This window comes from Centruroides vittatus, unplaced genomic scaffold (assembly GCF_030686945.1).
Source record: "Centruroides vittatus isolate TY-2023 unplaced genomic scaffold, ASM3068694v2 contig_879, whole genome shotgun sequence".
In the NCBI taxonomy this organism is placed as follows: Eukaryota; Metazoa; Arthropoda; class Arachnida; order Scorpiones; family Buthidae; genus Centruroides; species Centruroides vittatus.
In genome coordinates, this window is record NW_027122571.1 from 1,506,049 (window position 1) to 1,527,176 (window position 21,128).

Here is a 21,128-nt window from a genome sequence, read left to right on the forward strand (position 1 = left end):
CGGCGATTTTTTCCTCAAAGTCGTGAATTACTTTATCATAAAAGTCGCTGGTCGTCGACTCCATCGACGTATTAGAAAGCTTTTTTTTCTATCGAAAGCAACGCTAGCGACGACAATTTTTCCTCCGACGGAGTGTTCCTGCCCATGTATGAATTTGATTCGTGCTCGAAAAACTGCTCGACAGACCCACTGGTAGATGGTTCCATAAAAATTAATGATATTAAATCATATAATTCCTTTAGTACGTCTTTGTTCGGATCGACATTAATTATAATATGTTTTATGTTTAAGAGTTACTTGTCGATATAGTCCGGACACGAATATAAATATTGCGATTCGCTACGTAATTTGGATAAATCAAAAAATTTCCCATAAAATTTACTTAATTTAAAGAATTAAAACTCGCTTGGGAAATTTGTTTTTCATAATATTTAAAATTATTAATATCTAAAAGTGATAAAAATTCTAAAGATTTTATGTCTGAAAATCCGTCAATATAATTATAATTAAATATAACTTTGCAAAGAAACGTACATAAAAATAACATTGAATATTCTTTACTTTTTAAATCTTAAAACAATGCACTTAGTCAAATAGCTCCCTACCAGTGGCTAAGGGATAGGGAAACGTTATGGTGTGTAGCATCCACCGGCTAAACCGCCAGAGGTTGGTGCTCTGTAAAGCGCGTGCACCAATGACAGTAAATTGGCTGCTTTACACCATTCAAATATTTCGCCCCGGTACTGTCCCGTATTCGACAATACAGCGCTTCCATTGGGAATATGCACTATGTATTATGTATTTTATTACAGAATTCTATATGAAATCTGTAATAAAATACATAATGCGGTTATAATAGAATATTAGGTTAATGTTACCCTAGGTATACAAAATGGCGGCTCGTCTCCGATTCCATCAAGGAAACAGTGGGACGCACGTTCTAACCTAACCTAACTTATTCTAATAAATTACCATAATTATTAGCAAACAAATTATTACAATAGGGGTAATTTATTACAATAGGTTAGGTTAGATTAGAACGTGCGTCCCCACTGTTTCCTTGCTGGGATCAGAGACGAGCCACCATTTTGTATACCTAGGGTAACATTAACCAAATATTAATTTTAAGTAATTCAAAGTACGTTCAAATATGAAAACAATCGCGCAATGTGTATTTATATTTTAGAAAATACAAGGGAAGCGGCGCTTCCACAGCTTCCAATGACGGCACGCCACTGATGACGATCTAATAATTACGGTTATCCGGCCGGAACACCTTCGTAAATACTATCGACTATTGATATATTGTAATCGTCTTACAAAAATTATTTTTATAAATTTATTCATATTTAAATGTAATCTTGAAATTAAACAATTAAATTTTTGAAGTATAAAGATACATTAATTATATTTCAGATAGAATTCATGAGCGATAACGTTGGATATCCCGATTGGATTATGGATAAAAGACGGTTAAGCGAATACTATGAAAATGTAAGAAAATTATTTTTTTTAAATTTGATTAAATTAATGAGATAGAAATTAGTTTATTAAAATTAATAAAAAACAAAATAAAATCATCTTTAATTATTTTAATATTATCAATTAATTCAATAGGAATAGACCTTATCAGTGATGAGAAACATTTTTTGGATGCGGACCGGAAGGGAACTTTGTAGGCTTCCGGCGTGCCAACGTTTTTTTTTTCTCACGGAGTTGCAAAGCGTGCAAAGCACCAACATACACCATAACCACCAATACTAGATACTAAAATAATATATGCTAATGACATGCAAATTAGTAATATATAGTTTAATCTCATTTTTTCACTGGTCAAGTAAGTTTAGTTTGAATGTTCTTCGTCACGAATATCAGCTCAAATTGGATTGCATAATGGCACGAGATAGAAAACAGGAAAATAAAATTATATTGCCGAGGCTCCATTCGACAATATAATGTATCTATTGTTACAGTAATGTCTATAATGCCATTTAGAGCAGTATTAATTCGATTGTTAAATATATTTTTTCACTCTTTATCTTTAACGTTTAGAATATTCTTCTCTTCTATCCATAGTTAATAAAAGGAAATCTTTTTATTTATATATTTTCTAAGGTATGCAACATAAAAAATAAAATTTGTTTAGAATAATTAAGCTAGTGGATTTCATTTATTCTTTTTAGTTGTATTTTATAAATGAATGTTATATCTACTAATCGTTTACTATCTACTATATATGTTTATTTATTTATTTATTGTTCTGAAATCTGAAAGTTGTTCTGTACAATTTTGTTGTGGAAAATATGAAAGGAAAGTTTTTAATGTGATTTGAATAAAAATTGACTGTATTTTTCCAGTTAATTTGATTGTGGAAGAGCATTTCGAAACGGACCCGAACTTTACGTTACGAAACCCTCGCTCGGAATTAGACAGATGAACGTATACATATTGAAATTTTACACATATATATAAACAATAATACATATAACAAAAACAGATATAAAAACAAAAAGACTATAGATATTTCAGTTTTTTTCATAGTTCGATTAAAAATGAAATAAATCAAGTTTTTTTATACTTAAAACTATCCTTTTTATCTGTTAAAAATATTAAAGTCGAGCGAGAAATGATATTTATTGTTCCTTCTCAATAAAAATCTATCATTGTCTCTTTTATATAGTATTTACGAGGAGAAAACAATCTAACATTTTATTCTATAGACCAGTCTGCAGTTCTAGAGCTGTCAACCTAATTTTATTTTCCTGTTTTCTATCTCGTGCCGTTATGCAACTTCAGTTAAGCTGATATTCGTGACGAAGAACATTCAAACAAAACTTGACCAGTGGAAAAATGAGAATAAACTACATATTACAAGTTTGTCTATTATTGGAATACATTATTTTAGTACCTAGTGTATTGGCGGTCATGGTACTATAAATGTTGGTGCATCCAGGAAAGGTTGCTCATCACTACTGTAGACAATCTTTGAATCCATTATATTTTATATATAGAAGGAATGTGTTTTATTGATGTAGGCCTAAATATGATCATACATTAATCTATGTAATCGTATTGTAAACGATGCAAAAAAACGAAAAACTTATTTGAATTAAATCTTAATTCTTACACATATAATTTCTGTTTGATATTCATAAAATTAATAAATAATTTCTATGTTTTAAGCTAGGAAAAATTGGAGATGATCCTTTCAAAAATGATCTAGTAATTGCCGAATATACAAGCTCTCAGTTATTCAGGTCACTTCGAAAGAAGCCTAAGATGACGGAGTAGGTATTTTAGTTATAAATATTTATAAGTTCTAATTGCATTTAAAATTATTTTTAACTCTAGTTGGTCAGTGATGCCTCTAACAGTAAATGCTGCTTATGATCAAAATCAAAATTCTATCAGTAAGTATTAATTGAAAAATATATAGATGTTATATAGAGTGGTATTTAATAAACGAATTCGTTTCCCAGCTGTTCCATTAGGAATTTTACAAATTCCTTTCTATAACAGAAAATTGCCAAAGTGAGTCGTTTAATACAATTTTAACTTAGTATAAAGATAATTTCTGGATAAAAAATGTATTTCCAGGTATTTAAATTATGCGGCGATAGGTGCAATCATTGGGCATGAAATGACACATGGATTTGATACTAAAGGTAGACGTACTTTTTAAAATGCTATACAAAATTTAATTCTTCTAAGAAATCTATATAACCTTACAAATTTAGGAAGAGAAAGAAATGCAGAAGGAATTAATATTAACTGGTGGTCAAATAAATCTAGAGAGGAATTTACTAAAAGAACCGAATGTTTTATTGAACAATACGATTCCTACGGAGTAAGAAAATTTTTCGGGTTTTACGTTAAATAATTCAATTTTAATTATTTAATATTTTAATTATTTGACTTTTTCAGATTAACGGAATACAAACTTTAGCTGAGAACATTGCTGATAATGGTGGAATTAAATTAGCTTATTCGGTAATAACAGTTTTTATTTAAAAATGATTCAATACTTATTCAAAACTTATGATTAACGAGCAATTATTTATTGTGTGACGTCGTCACAATGCCAGGCTGCAATTTTTCGTCACAATGCTCTCAATTTTAGTCGTGTTTTGCCCCTGTACATCAGACTTTTCCTGTTAACAATAAGGTCATCCCGGTCATCCGTCTGAATTGAAATAACATGACTTCCGGCGAAAGTTGGAAGTTAACTGTTAAAAATCACTCTTTTATTTTCCATAATATAATAAGATTATAATATGCATAAGACATGAAATTATTTATTAAAATATATGTTCGAAATTTAATTAGAATCTTTCTTATTTAAAAAAATAAATATTTCCTTCAAAGGCATACAAGAAATTAAGTGATAATCAAGAACCGTTAAAAGTTTTGCCGGATTTTCAAACTTATACTTCGGATCAGCTATTTTTCTTGTCATATGGCTCGGTAAGTTAGACTATTAGGCCCTATCTATTCCAAGTTTATCCGAAGTTTTAATACTTTCAACATTAAATACAGTTAAATTTTCAATACATATAAAAACATCTTTATTTTTAGATGTGGTGTACCCAGTATAATCAAATTGGTTGGAATCTTATAAATAAATTAGATCACAGTCCTTCAATTTATAGGTATTTTTAATATTTAATAAATTTATACTTATTTGATATATTATTTATTTGTAATTTATTCAGTTTATTTTAATTATACAATAAATAAACCCGGAAACACTTGTTACGTTTTTCAATGCTATTTTGTATGATAAAAATTGAAATATTTATAAATGTTTGCAGAGTTATGGGCACTTTATCCAACATGAAGGAGTTTTCAGAAGCTTTTAAATGTAAAAAGAATGACAAAATGAATAGCAGGAAGAAATGCTCAATATGGTGATTTTCGTTATCTTCGATATTTTTTTCTCTTGAAAGACAGAATCGGTTTTTCTTTTTATGCTTTTATTGTGAGATAAAAGGAATATTTTGTTCAATGTTATTCTCATATGAAAAATATTTATAAGGAGAGAATTCATACGTTTTTCTTGTTAGCTGACATATATATATTTTTTCATTTATTGTATATATTTGTTGTTATATGCAAAATATTCCTATTTATCCAACTAAATATAAATTACATTTAAATAATAATTTATGCGTTATACAGTATAAAACTTGTTGGATACTTATTCGTTTAAGTATTTTATTTCTCAAAAGAACATTTATGTAATATAAATTATTTATAAATTTTAAAAAGATTTTAAATTTAACAATTGTTTAAATCGTTAGTAAATTAAATAAAAATAAATTATTTTAAAATATAATTAAAATAAATCATTATTTTTTTAAAAAAGTCAATTTTGTTTTTGATTTTCTTTTAGCAAAACAATTATGCCTTTATCATAATTAAGATGTTTATTTTTTAAAACATAATAAACTTCGTATGATTAAAAATATTACAATAAAAAAATATATCAATATGTGTCATTTGCATAAAATATTAAATTGATTCAGTTAAGAAATTTATTTTCATGACTGACAAATCTTTGTTTAGATGTTTAAAAGATGCACGTCAAGAAAGATGTAATTGTTTCGTATATGTATCTGGAAGTTCATAGCAATTAACAATGCATAAAATACAGTTTTTTGTCCTTTGCATTACTAATGGAAAATTTGTTTTAATAATGAATTGCAAAGAATTTAATGAAAGCACATCATAAAACATATTGCAATGTAAATTAATTTTAAGTAGACGATGAAAAAATTCCTTAAACTGCAGTTGGTTGGTATAATGTTCTAGCACAATGGCTGATCCAAGTCAAAAGATGGTGGTTTGTTTTCCTCTATTAACGACACTTTAAGAGTTTAGTTTTGTATTATGATGGAAAAGCGATGATGATAGCAAAATGTACGGTACATTTTCAGCGAATGCATTGTAACTGTTATATATATACAAATAAATCTAAAATAAAATATCTTTATCTTCGTGAACGTTTATTATTTTATTTCTATACCATTTAAAGCTATCCATTGTGTATTTAGATTCTCCTACATTTGTTTCTAAAATAATGTATGGATTTTTACCCTATTCATAGTCGTAAATGTAAATTCTAAGTTTGATAATCGGCGAATTCATGAAAATTTTATGTTTTCAAAATATCTATCTAAACTAATAATAGAGCTCTATATAAAACAGACTTTCTTAAACTATGTGTCATGACCCCATTTGGAATCACGTAACAGAATTTGGGAGTCTCGGAAAACATTGGCAACTGTTCGTGAAAGATGTCATTTCAACACAAAATGTTCATCTGTCGGGTTCTCCGATACTGGTTGGCAAAAATAATTACTAAAATAATTTTAAGTATTAAATTATTTAATTAAAAACTTTGGGAATACGTAACAGAAATAAAATTAAAAATCCGTTCTGGATACATAACAGAGAAAAAGCGTTCGACGTCTTTTCTCGCTGTGATCTGCTACTTTTCAGTTAAAATCTACTTCCCTATTCAGTTTCATTTTACTATTTACTTTTCTTCAATGAACGCAAAAGAGTAAAAACTTTAAATTGCACATGCCATCATAACAGTGTTAACGGAAAGTTTAAATTCAAACATAATGTTTATGACACATCAGTGGCGTAGCGTAGGTGTCAGCCGCCCGGGGCGGAGGAAAATTTCGCCCCCTTAAATAAAATACGGGGAATCCCTACAAGTCAGTACAGACGGTGTTGTCAGTCGCTACAATGAGCAAGATGTCATTATTATACATTCATTGAAAGAAAGAGGATTCTCCATTTATGTCACAGAATAAGTATGAAAAATTCCGTGCTCATTTCAGTAGGTCCGAATCGTAGGTGCGACAAAAATATGAAATGAAATGGTTCAAACTTTTACAAGATATTATTATTATTTATTCTGAAAAAATGCCGCCCCCTAAAAGTGCCGCCCCTGCCGCCCCCACTACGCTACGCCACTGTGACACATCTATATATATAATCGAGACGAGTTGATAATAATATATCAGCGCAGAGCCCAAACGGTTAGGAGTTGAAAGTTGAAATTTGGTACACAGTTAGGCTACGTCATGTGTCGGGCCCTGTCCCTCACCACCCGGTCGCCCCATTGTGGGCCTGGCCGAACCCATAATGGGCCTACTAAAAGAGGCCCTCTTAGTGCCCACAGGGCGGAAAGAGTTAAAAAAAATGGAATTGTCAACAATGGAAGTGTTACGTAACAATGGAATTGTTAAGAGAAAGCGATGTGCAAGACGCAGGTGCAGTTTTTTCGTTTTTGTGGGAAATCGAACATATGTTTAGACCCATCTAAAAATTCTCTAATTAGTCTGGAAACAGGGGGACCCAATTCTTGCATTCTGTGAAAACGGGTAAGGTAATATTCTTAATCTTCGGTATCGTTACTTTTGCCCGAGCGACGCTGGGCCCACCCGCTAGTTAATATTATATTTTTGACTTTCTCTCCCAATGTAGTGTGTATTTACAGTGCTAGAAAAAGTTCAAGACCACTAGTATATATAAAGGTTCGAATGAAACATCAAATTCTCTTTAATTTATTAATTATTACTATTAAATATAACTTTACAAATAAAAATCTAGCAATGATTTGCGTAACTTTTCCGACTGTTAAGAGATTTTATTACAAAATCTTTTTATACTTTCAATTATAAAATGGCAAAAGTTTAATTTTTAGGGTAAAAACGAGTTTTATAAAAAAGAAAAAAATTTATAAATGCGAATAACCAATAAAATCATTAAGTCGACCCCATACATGACTTTCCTCTATTTCCCCATCTCCTCGACCTTTAAACAGCAAAATTTAATAGCATCAATTCCACTTATACACAAACTGCAATCCCAAATTTCGTTTTTTATCCTAAACACCACCCTAAGATATTAAACGAAATAGAAACGAAACGAACGAAACCCCATTTTTTACTCTTGGGTTCAAGAGATCACAAAATATAGAGATTTACAAAGAAACCGGAGAATCAAATTTGATACGATTCCGCCCCTTTCCCTTGTTCTGTATATATAGGCCTAACAAGGAGAAGTCGGGAGAGTGAAAGTAACTAAAATTTAAGCTATGTTTTGAAGAACTTTCAAAATAGTATTCTATCTGATTTATTCCACTGGGAAAATGCATAGACCAATTGAGAAGTATAAATCTCTACAATGTTGACCGAGCCATTTTTTTTCCAAAATTTGTGTTGGAATACCGAATTGTTCGAGTACCGAGATACCGCCGTATTTCGTTCGTCATTTTTACGAATGATTATTTACCTACGGTTTAAAAAAAGGTTAATAAACTTTACTAAATACGAAGATTAATCTATAAAAACGAAACACAATGTCAATCTTGAAGGCTAAAGTCTGAAAGCATCGACACCTGGTTGATAGGAAAGCTAAGACAAGGAAGAAAAAATTGCACTATCGGTTTTTATTAAATCTGACAAAAAGCACAAAACCAATTGAAAATTTCTATATTCTAAAACCCGTGGGCAAATTTGAGACGCTATGCATATTTACCCGAATAAAAGACATATCGAATAAAGGAGTTTGCACTTAAAAGTCGTAAAATTTTATACGAAGGATTTCCCAAATTCTCGAACCGTGTTGTAGAAGTGCCGAGTTGTACTAGGGATACCTGTATATTTATTATATACAAACTTACCGTTTGTATATGTAGTATTTTAAAGCAAATTTATCAAAGGCGGAGTGGGGAGAGGCGGTCTACGCATTTTAAAGAAAATAATTGTTAGTTAGTTTCCATATTTTAATTAATATTTGTTCACATATGAAGTGTTTTGCTGACGGGATCAGTCCCCCGAATCTCTTCTCTCCATATAATTGACTATGGAATAGTCGTTAATAAAAAGAGAAATTAAAAATATAATGTGATATTGAGTACATTTTATTTAATAATTATTTTTCGATATTTTTATATTTAAATAATTACAACATCTTTAACTTTTCCTGTCTTTAAACATGCGACTTTTCAATTATATTACTTAAATCTAATTCGTCTTAGTTCACTTTCTATTGAAAAATTGTACGTAAATAAGATAATCCCTTTTGGCACATTGAAGATCTTAAATAATTTTTTCTTTTTTTCAATTTAGAAAAATTTCCTTCGGCAGAATAAGTGGCAACAATAAATACATTCTTAAAGAAATGACTAAACTTGGAAAAGAAACAACTAAACGATTATTATAAATAAAATTTAAAATTTTCCCGGGGTACATCGTTTTATTTTAAAAACATTTTATAGGAAAGGTTTTCTTGCTGGGACAAAAAGCGTTTAAACTTTGAAAAAATTTACAAATGAAATTTTCATTGAACGAACTGAAAAGTATCCTTTTTCGTTGTTCCTTTCGTATATACTTTTGTCTCGGCAAAAAAATCTTTTTCATTAAATGTATCATTTTTATAAAGGTGAATGCCGCCGCCTGAGTGAACTCTATAACGTTTTTCATGTCGAGGCGGAGGAGAAGCCTTCAAATAAAGGTCATCTCTGCCGTGAAATTGTTATTTTTGGCCAAGCGGTTCCGTTTCCTCAACACTGAGAGTTCGGTCATGGGTTTGCGCCTCGCCAGGACGGGCTGGCCACTTGGAGATTTCCAGGTTTTCTCCACGTCTCTAACGCCTGAATAGGGGCCCGTTACCCTCAAAAGACGTCCCGGAAGGCTTTATTTCCCCTTCCTCGCATATGGCCAAGCAATAAAGCTTCGGCCGGCTCATCGGATACTAACATCACTGCTTTATCGGAGAAATAAAGCCGCACAAGCTGATCCTTCATATGAACCATGGGAATACAGAATAAATTATTTTCCGATGATGCACGAAGGGACAACGAAAGAGGACACTTTTACAGTTCGTACAATAAAAAATTTATTTGTAAAATTTTCAAAGTAACATTTTATAAATTTTATTTCTTCAAATAAAGATATGAGAAACACCATTGCACCGACTACTTCGAGACTAGATTCATTAAGTCTCAGTGGCGTAGCGTGGGTGTCAGCCGCCCAGAGCGGAAGAAAATTTCGTCTCTCTTAAAATACGGGGAATCCCTACAAGTCAGTACAGACGGTGTTGTTAATCGCTACAATGAGCAAGAGAGCCTATACATATATAAGAAGCAATGCAAAGGGCATTTTAGCTTTTATTGGATCTGTTTACTTTTAGTGGGATGGTTATTCGTATTGCCGTCAGACTACCAATAAAATGTATAAATAAATAAATTATCTTCGAAAGTGTATGTCATTGACTTGACATCTTGCTTGTTCGTGATAGGTCATAATATTATTTAGTGTAATGTATAAAGATAATCCCAATTATCCAAATCTTAGTCATTGTAATTGTTAAAGGACGCCTGCAACCGGAGCCAAAATTCAAAATAATATGATTAGTTTTCAAAATAAGTGACTAAAAACTTTGTTTAAAAAGTTTATTTACAGGCTTAATAAATGTTGCTTTATAGTAAACTAGTCGTACATGTACAATTACCTAAACTATTTCGTCAACTGAAGTAGCTTTTATCTAAATTAATTCAGATAATATACATTTTACTCGATTGCGTGTATTCGAAACGTCCTCATTATACGGCCATATTGGATTCTCAATCAAATCCATGGTGGCGCAGCATAGAGGAATGTAGAATGCCATCTCTAATTTCATTTATTCCTCGGGCCTGACATATCCGGGACAGATCACCCATGAAAAAAAATTCCCATTTCCCATTTCATTCAGCCGAATTTTTTAACAAACAGCTAAAAATTTGTTGATTTCATTTTTCTGAAATTTTTTGGACTCAAACATTTTTATTATTAAAGATATAAATTTTCACATTATAGTTTTTAATATAAAAATATGATATATTATCGGTTAAAGTGATGTAATCTTATCCAGAAATGCTATACTTTCGTTATTGTGTTTTCATTCAAATCACGACAGGTCTGGCAACGTCAGTCCGTACATCAGCAATCTCGGAATATAACGCCTCTAACGGAAATAAAAATAACTATTTTTAGCTGTTTTATTTATCAATTATATTTCCTTATATTTCGTAATTATAATGAAATTTTTAAAAAACGTACGAAAATAAATAAATAAATAATTTAACAACCAAACAGAATAATTGAATTATGAATTTTATTAAAATTGAAAAAGTTATGAGTAATATAATTGTTTCTCCTCCCCGTCTCAATGGCGGTGTTTACGGGTCAATATACATCTTTTTCTTAATAAAATATTAGATTTTATGTTAATTTTTATCATGGCTACTAAGTAAAAAAGGTAAATGAAGTTACTTAGTAAATTTCTATACAAATCGCTTAGTATGGGAGGTATGCTTATGGCTTTTAACATCGAATATTTAGAATTTCTAAAATTCTTGACCTCTGACCTTGAGTGAAAGTGGTTGAACTATGAGATAAATTAAGAAATATTATATGAAAAAGAACACTATTGTGAGGAAATATGATTCATCCTAATAACTTGTTTTGCGAAAATATGTTATGAACTGTAAGATCTTTATTTCACTATAATTGAATTAGGATAAATTAATCGTTTCTTAATATTCTAGTATTTCTAATGATTATAAATCTGTTTTATATTCTTCTTCAATATTCCTCAACTTATAAATCCTTATCTTAGGGAGTTGCTATCTTGATCATTCAAAGTGAGAGTATACATATTGCATGTAAACTATCATTTGCCTATATTTTAACATATTAAGCATTTATATACAGATTTATAAACGAACACCTTTATAATAATGCATTTTTAAAGTCTGATATAAGAAATATTAAAGGTTGAATAAAAAAAATCTATTATTTAATAAGATCTGATCATGTTATATCAGTCTTATAATTCAAATTTAAGTTATTTATCATTTAAATTAATGCTTAGTTTATACTTCAATTAGTATATTCTTTTAAGCTGGGAAATTATTATACAATATATCAGAAGTTTCCTTTCCTTGTTCGGTATCTTCTCGATTCATAGTGATATAATTCTGCTTATGTTTATAAATAACTGTGTGACATACCGTATTTACTCCAATGTAAGACGACCTCACATATAGGACAAGGTGTGACTTTAAAGATCAAAATAAAGAAAATTAGATTTATTAATACAATTCTAATTTTATTTCATTTAATCACAAATAAAATATCAAATGCACGTAAATGCACACATTGTCCCGCAAAAATTACTGGCATTTTAAACTTCAAGGAAAAATCTTGTAAAATCGACAGCATAATTTGTTCATGTAAAGCTGGACAATCGGAAACCTTTTTTGCCAATTCTTAACAGTCAAATTCACTCTTCGTCGATTAGTTTGAATTCTGATTTCCAAATAATCATCTGTTTTCACGTGGGAATGAATTAAAACTTATATCGGGCTCCCGTGTAATTTTGGAATTCAATTCAAAAGCTTCTCTTTTCCTATTGATATTCATCTTTACTTCTGACAATACACAAGAATGATTCAAACGACTCAGATAAAATACTTTTGTTTTTAAACACCAAAAGGTGAGAATCCAGTAAAAAATAAGAATACACAGTGTACAAAAATTATACAAAAACAAAAAGTTTCCTTTGCTCGCGCATTTAGGACGACCTAGGTTTTTGAAACAGTGAAAAATGGATAAAAACCTCGTCTTATATGCAAGTAAATATGGTATTACAGATTAAGTTATGCAAAAAATAAATGTAATCAGAATTTTATCAGTAATGTATTTGTAAATACATTTTCATTAAAAGGGATTATTGACAATGAATACAACAAAATAAAAAACGTAGAGATGAATAAAAATAATTTCGTTTATGATTACTAAATTATTTTCTTCAAATAAAATTTTATGTGCATATCATAACAATAATTAATAACAAATAGTATGAAAATCAAAATTAGTAATAAGTATACTTTATACACCGATAGACATTTACATCAATGTATATATTTAGAAAAATATTTATAAATTAAAAAATTATGTTTTAAAATCCATAATATAGTATGACATTTATAAAGGGCAGTGAAACACAGTTTTGTCTAGTATGGCACAAGTAAAGAACTAGTTAAATGGAATGAAGCAACTATCTTTGGGGCCAAGCGTTTCCCATTCTTATCAATGAACGAAAACAAAATCTATAAAAGTATATTAAAGGTTGTATTGATGCCAGGGATGCGGATAGACTAGCTTCTGCATAAAAGAAAAATTAAAATATAAAAATTCTTAGTTCACACCTGTCCTTATATTTGGATGCACTTTTTGTGAATTTTATTTTGCTTTATTATTTATATTGTTATTATTTTAGTTTATTTAATATATTTTATTTTATTATTTATTTGTTAATTTATCTAATACTTTCATTTTAAATTTAAATATTAAATGTTTGGATGTTCTGTTGTTAAAATGGTTAAATTTTTGAGAAGGCATTCGAATTTAGTTACACCTGAAGATGGCTATTGTATTAGGCTGAAAACATTTGTGTTTTGTTTAATAAACATTTCTCAGAAACAGAAGATGGTACTGATGGTTCATTAAGTATTTAAAAAGCTGAGTTTGATATTTGGTTTTAAAAATTACTTAAATTTAATACTGTCATGTATACAAAGAACAAAAAATATAAATGTATAGAGAGTTTCATATCTTTAATTAATGTTATATAAGTTTATAAACATAATGATTTATTTATTAATATTATAAAGATAGCTTACCACCTTCATGTGTTCTTTTGGTATAATGAAACTGAAATGAAAAGAAAATTTATTGCAAATGTATAGGATTGTGTAGTTTGGTCATTGTTTATGTTTACTGAATTACTAAATTGTTTATAACTGACAAGTTTAATATATTTTTTAAATAACTCAATACTAAGGTGTTTTTATTATATTGAAAAATTGCAATAAATTAATTTTAAAAAATAACTGAAGTTAAATTTTGATATTGCATCTTATGTACTTAATTTTCGTTAATTTTGAAAAATACAAATGGTTGTTTTGAACTAATTTCTTCATAAATTTGTTTTTTGTTTGATGGAGGTTATTATTTTTATTTTCTTTACAAAAGTAAATATAATTAATCAAAAATATTAACATATCTTATGTATAAATAAAACTGTAGAATTCTAGGCCACAAACATGTTATTATTTATTCTGTTCGGCATTATACAAATGGAATTTATTGATGTTCACAACATAAAGATAAGAATCAAACAAGAACTGTTCATATTTGAACAGAGTTCATTTATAAAGTTTAATTTTTTGTAGAAAAGGAACAATAGATATGAATTCCATTAAAGATTATCCTACCAGCATAGAAATAATGTTTTACAATAACAAGTGTGCGCCAATAAATTGGAATGCTTTAAAAAGACACAGTTCTTTACAGATAATGCTCAAAAACTTGACAGTTTGAGAATATCTAGTTTTTAAAATAGGTATCATTTGAATATGTTTATTGGTGTAGCAGCTTAAATGTGAAAAAAATTATGGCCATTCTGCAAATTAACATTAGTACTGTGTGTCATCAGTTACAGCCTGAAATTCCAAAAATGTATATATTGTAGAAAGGTTGGATTTATAAACAAGCTATAGCAGTGTATAGGCCTCACACTACAAGGCTAGAGTTTCAGGTTTTAAATTATTATTTGATAGAGGAGAGTTTTTATATAGCTTAGGACAACAGCAAGTCTAAATTCAGCCCTGATTTAGATAATCTTAAACAAATCATTTGGAAAATGTATCATATGATTTGGTATGCCATATTCATGTTTGTTTTGAAATATAAAAGATTGTTTTTGTTGCATATTGTCATTAGTAATGAGACATGAATTAATTATTACAACTCCTAAAATAAATGCTGAAATAAAGAATGAAACATTAGTGTTTCATCTTCAAACATAATTGATTTTTATCATTTTCTATATAGTGCAGACTAATAGATGAAGATTATCTGGAGCCCAATAAAAATATCATTATTGAATCCTTTACCAATGGTAAAAGATACCTAATGGCATGTATTGATATCAGACCCATGCACAGGTTTTATAAAAGAGTGTAGTTTTAAAAAACATTGTCTTTTTGTAATGCAGTTTTTTAATATACAATATAGGTATATAGAGTGAGTAACATTAATTTTTTTCTGTTAATATACAGAGTAACACAATACAGTAGACTAAGGGAAAGTGAATGAATACAAAATAAATATGTTATATACAATATACTACTTAATTTTAATTTTTTTAAATGGGAGGGGTTAAACATTCAAATCCCCATGGGCATGGCCTTGATATTAATTGGCAGAAAATGATGTTGAATAAGAACAAATAGCAAGACATCTGTAATCATTTACTTTATATAAAGGAACAGTTAAATAATGGAAATGATATGAAATATTGTTAAATGGTTGTAAACTATTTTTATATATAAATTCACACACAAAAACTACTGTAAAAGTTTTGTCATATAATATTTAATGCATTTAACATTTATATTTTTTGTGTGAATTTAAACATGATCAATGGAATTGATTAATATTTTGAATATTTTCACATTTTTGAATTCTGAATACATGTCAACTTGCATCAAATTATTACAATTGATGCAAATCATTAGATTATTTGAAACTAACAGAAATAATAGTTGGTGTTCTTTCAAAATGATATTTGTATTACAGGCTCAATAGTTATGAATGTAATGTTTTGGAGAGAGTGAAACTAGATTATTATAGGAGATAGACTGAATTTTTAATTCATAACTAACTGATTTTCTATCCAAAAAAAATCTTACTGCACAACAATAATGTCTCTGTTCTGCTATCTTTTAACATTTATAATTATAAATTTTTTCAGCCAGTTTTACTCATCCAAATTTTAACTATTTGATTCTTGAGGATATCTAATCAAGACATTTTTTTAATTGTTATGACAAGTAGATGGTAAAAATATCAAATATGTAGCTTTGTTTTAATCACAAATTTTCTAATGGTGTTTGAAAACTGATACTGTGAGAGTTGTGAATCAAACTATAATAAACAGTACAATTGAGTTTTCTAAAGTTATTTTCCAATATACAAAAGATTATGTTATAAAACATATTTTACTCTAGAATATGAATTGTCTGATAGTTCACTTATTTAAATCAAAATTTAGTAGAAAATGTAATTTTATCATTTCTGAAATGATTTTTGTTCACAATAAAAAAATGTATATTGCTGGAATTTAATGGTTATATATTTCTTTAAAATGTTGTTTGATTATTTTGGTTTTTGTTCATTTCCAATATTTAAGAGTTCTCTTATATAAAGTAAACGATTACAGATGAATTGCCATTTGTTGTTATTTAATATCCTTTCCTGCCAGTTGACATTATTTAATATCATTTAACATTGGTTGATGATTTTAAATAATATTTTTACTGTCTAAATATATATTATTAATTAAATTTTAAAATGATTTTTTAAAAATCTTATCAAATTAAAACTTTTATTTTGAAAACATTGCTTTTAATAATACTTATTATATTTTTTTAATTCTAAGATACACTTTTTAAAATCTCTTTTTACTTCTCTGAAACAGAGATGAATTTTCAAATCAGTGTCATCTCATATTTGCTGTTGAAAACAAGCAACAATGGTAGCCAATTGTCAACAATTGGCTGCCATTACAAATAAACTGTGTTGTACTGTACATTATACATTAATAGTGGATATTTTTGAATATATTGCTCAATGTTTTGGTTAATTCAAATGAGATTTGTTGGTCATGTTTAATTGAAATTTCTTTTTATAATTTAAAATGCTGTCAAAATGAAATTATAATGCAGCATTAAAGTTAAATGTTGTTAAATAGCAGAGAGCTGTCAAACTGTCCATTTTATGGCATTTGTGTTGTTCCTCTAACTTGCTATATAACAAAACTTAATAATGTAAGACAAGAAGACAACCAGGAGGAAGTTCATTGATAAACGCATTAATTTTCCCGAAGTTCTCGCAGTAGAATACCATACCACGCTGTTTATCAAAGACCACCAACGGATGATCAAATATTAGAGTTCGTTAAGTTTATATTTTCAAGTTGGTACATTTTGAACAACATTGGTTGTACATAGCACCTGGTCAGTGGTGCAGCAAGAATGTTCAGCATGTATCGTTTTGTGGAATCCATTGTTTCTTCCAATATAAACACTACAGGATTGTCTCCAACAACGTCCAGGTGCCCCTATAAATATATGCTCGAAATTCCTTTTTTCTTGTTTGCCTTCTCTATGCTTTTCCAAACTTATTTGTCACCTGATTTTCGTTTCTTGGTGTTCACATCAATCAAAATCACATAATTGCAAATGGAACAGCAAAGAACTTTTTTGTCTGTGCATACGCCTTCATCTTTAAACGTATTTGCTAAAATGTTCAGTTTAGATGCAGACAATTTTGCCATTCTCTAATGTCGCCGACACCAAACAAAGGAAATTGGAACTGTTGTGTTCACAAGTCAGGGTAAGGTGACCTCAATAGAGAATTTTCTAGATTGTTCTTTTCTTAGAAAAGAAAACACATGTTGCAGATTTTCAGTGAATCTGTTTACATTCTTAAAATAACCCTAAGGCTTAGTTGTTTAGTCCAGAAAATTCTGCTTTATGTCCTTTTCTGTCAACAAAAGAAGAGAGTAAGCTAATTATCATATTTTTTCCCTCAGCATACATGGTCCAGTTTAACAAATTTGTTTTTTCTCCCTCAAGTGAATAAATAAAAATCACTAAAAAAAGAGCTAATTGTCAACATATTCTTTGAAAATGTAAAAAGGAGGAAGCTGGGTGCAAAATATATAGTTTGGGTGCTAGTCACTGTTTTGGGGGAAGGTTTGGGATTTGGGTACATTTGGGTGCTGAACAACTTTGCAATGAGTGGACCTACTGCACTAAAACCAACTTAGTTTGTCTCTTTACACTCTGCCCCTTTCAAAAATCGAATGGGTGTGGCACCCAAAAAGTTTGGACCTTAATTATGAGATATGTCAGGTTAAAAAATCTAAAATTTATAGACATCTATTGAAACACTTTTAAATTACAGAATATAAAAATAGTTCATTAAACTGTTTAATTTATTGGTAGTTTAAATAGTTTTATGCAGATAACCCTCAATATGTGTCGTTTCAATCAGTATGGGTTTGTTCTGAGGGAAGTTCAACCTTGCCAGTTCAACACAGCTCAAAGCTAGCAATGCTAAACTGATCCTTTCCACTTCAACTCACTTTTAGTTAGTAGGAAAAAGTGAAATCTTTGTTGTCCTAGTGAAATACTCTTATTCAGATAGTTTAATTCCTATTTTCACATATTTTAATTCCTATTAATGTAATTTCTACAAACATTTCTGTTTTCATTTTTTAGCTTTTATGGAAAACTCCATAGAGAAAAAAAGAAGATATTAAGTTTTGAGAGTGATGTTTGATAAATATTTTACTTAATATAAAAAGTTTTTATTTTGATTTCTTGTTTGGTCTACTTTAGTGATTAGTCTAAATACCTCATAATGAATTTTTAATGTTATGTCCATAATTTGTTTTCATTTTTATACTATACTATGATGTTGTACTTTGTCTAAAATCTTTAATTGATTAATAATTCCACACAGATGTGGTTTTTAATTTGATTTCTTCATTTTCTGTTTTTGCTATGTCCAAGCAAATCTAAATTTAAATGCTACAATTTCAAACAACTTAATGATTTGATTTGTGAATTAATTTATTTCCCATTGATTGTTAACTTTGATATGTGAGGTTTCCATATATGCAATATAATTGCAGAACCAATTAACTGCACATATTAAGGATTACCTGTATTTTTATATGAAAGAAATAAATCTGTTTTTATTCAAGATGCATCAAAATGTTTCTTTGTAGCAATAAGCATATTAAATGCCTTTGGTGCTCCATTTTAAATCTAATAAACTAGGGATATAAAATTTATAATTAAAATTAATATTTAATAAATAATGAATAAGCTATTATAAATACTTCTTTAATTGATTTGAATTATATAAAATATGTAAATAAAGCTTAAAATTTTAAATTTAATTTCTTTTGTCAGTGAAAAGAATAATATATTTGAAAAATGTCGTCGAGAGAAACAGGGGTATCTTTACCCCATTCTCAAAGTAGTCCAAGTGGTATGGATTGTGTATCTTCCTCTCCAGAACCAAAAAGAGTAGGACGTATGATGTCAGTAGAAATCCATTTTCTTGATGATTCAGTAAATATGTTTCAAATCCAGGTAATTTTATTTATACAAATTAATTTGATGAATACATTTTAAATTTGATCGTCTAACTTACAGATTTTTATGTAAAGTGCTTTAAACTTTGTTTTGTTATATAAATATATAGTATGTGGAATGTCCAAAAAGTTCTCAGAAAGTGGTATTATTTGTATACAAAATGCTACATGTATAATTAATTGATATAAATATAAACTTGAGAGTTATACTTCATTCCTTTAAAAAGGATCGTTAAAACAAAGTTCAATAATATAAAATAATTTACTTAATAAAGAGAAAAAGAAAATTATTTATCAAAGAGAATACACTGCATTTATATTTAAGGTATCTTCAGTCTTATACAGAATTAGAAAATTAAGCTATTCAGTAAAACAGCATTCATCATAAACTACAAAAACAACCACTCATATCTTTAAATGCAGTGTGAATTTTACTTTTTCTAACATTTCCAGTCATTTTAAATGCACTTCTTCAGGATAAAAACCAATTGCAATTTAAAAATAAGGATGAAAGCTGTATTCTGGAACAATTTGCATTTCAAAATTTTAAAGCTTTAGAATCTCATTTGACTGCATGTGTTGGACTTCCACATAGATTAAAAATAAATCAACAAGATAACATATTCCAACATTGAAAATTAATATGTATGTGTTGGATTTAAAGATATGAGGGGTTGTTTTTGTAGTTTAGAATGTTAAATATATTTGAATAGGTTCAAAACATTAAATAAATAATTTACAAAATACATATTCTAAATTGAAAAATTTACATTTTTTAAATAATTAAAAAAGCATTTTGCAGAAGTATAATATTACTTTATCACATAATTCCAAATTTCAGAAAGATGTAAAGTTGGAGTATTGCAAGGTTTTATAATTTAATTAAAACCGATTTTATGGAAAAATTTAACATAACATTGAATGGCAAATATAAGATTTTAACTTCTTTCCACTGTTAATAGAATGTATATACTCATAATTTTTTTCTCTACTTTATCATTATCACTGTGCTTGTAACCAACAGCAATCTTTCTTATGTAGGAAATACCATAAGTTCCTGACCTAACTTATTGTGCGTGTTTAGTCATGCACAGTATAAGGTTAGGTCACAAAAGTGAATACATAGTTGATTGAGTTTTCACATCCATATTCCATCATCATTCAGTTCCAAAGTCAGCAGTACAAACTTATGTGTTAATCCAATACTGTAGCAACATAATGCATAAAATATATGTATAAATATCGTTGTGAACGAATTTACAGTTAAAAAATCCATCAATGAGATGCATAACTTTCCCAGTAATAAAGATAAAATTGCATGTGGTACCATATTTTATGATATTTTATTTTAAAAACTTTTTATAATTTATATAATTAATTATTATAAAAGGCAAAAAGTTTAATTTTGAGAGTAGAGTTGAGTTTCATAAGAAAATGTAACTGCTAATAACAATTAAAATCTTTATTAAGTCCAACTCCCACTCAAGATATGATAAGTGATCCCTCTCTAGCTCCCTACCCTCTTGACCTTTAACCATCAAAATTTAATAACGTCAACACCCCTAATACTCAAACCTCCCTGCAAAATTTCAGAAATTTTTGACAAAATGTACAGGAGTTATTAAGCTTCAAAATGGGTGAACAAAATTGTCTCCCCCACAAACAGAATAAAAATACATATAGAAAAAAAATCCTCAACTTTTTCTACATTTCTTGATATTGAAACATCAAGAAATTTCAAGACCTCCTGAGTCCAAAAATGTAAAAATTTTGGGAGATCCTTTTTGACTAATTGACATACTTTATCTCTGTTATATATAACAGCC

General features: G+C 28.6%; 2 protein-coding genes across 8 annotated transcripts in view; both read left to right on the forward strand.

The window, feature by feature from the left end:
- Positions 1–5,241, forward strand: part of LOC136983243 (neprilysin-1-like) — a 29,026-nt gene extending 23,785 nt beyond the window's left edge. For all 4 annotated transcript variants that reach the window (XM_067279928.1, XM_067279932.1, XM_067279931.1 and 1 more), the window contains exons 13-22: positions 1,417–1,494; positions 3,184–3,287; positions 3,352–3,410; positions 3,480–3,531; positions 3,598–3,665; positions 3,738–3,847; positions 3,925–3,990; positions 4,366–4,464; positions 4,576–4,649; positions 4,812–5,241. In XM_067279928.1, the coding sequence (XP_067136029.1) occupies positions 1,417–1,494; positions 3,184–3,287; positions 3,352–3,410; positions 3,480–3,531; positions 3,598–3,665; positions 3,738–3,847; positions 3,925–3,990; positions 4,366–4,464; positions 4,576–4,649; positions 4,812–4,911 (810 nt within the window). In that variant the 3' untranslated portion in view covers positions 4,912–5,241. The remainder of the gene's footprint in view (positions 1–1,416; positions 1,495–3,183; positions 3,288–3,351; positions 3,411–3,479; positions 3,532–3,597; positions 3,666–3,737; positions 3,848–3,924; positions 3,991–4,365; positions 4,465–4,575; positions 4,650–4,811) is intronic.
- A 5,949-nt stretch (positions 5,242–11,190) lies between these two features.
- The window catches only part of Cdep (Chondrocyte-derived ezrin-like domain containing protein), a 161,956-nt gene continuing 152,018 nt past the window's right edge, over positions 11,191–21,128 (forward strand). For 3 of the 4 annotated variants that reach the window (XM_067279940.1, XM_067279943.1, XM_067279942.1), the window contains exons 1-2: positions 11,191–11,322; positions 19,118–19,300. In XM_067279940.1, coding sequence (XP_067136041.1) covers positions 19,142–19,300 — 159 coding nt within the window. In that variant the 5' untranslated portion in view covers positions 11,191–11,322; positions 19,118–19,141. Of the gene's footprint in view, positions 11,323–11,351; positions 11,551–19,117; positions 19,301–21,128 lie in introns of those variants that run through there. The other variant, XM_067279941.1, reaches the window with a different exon arrangement.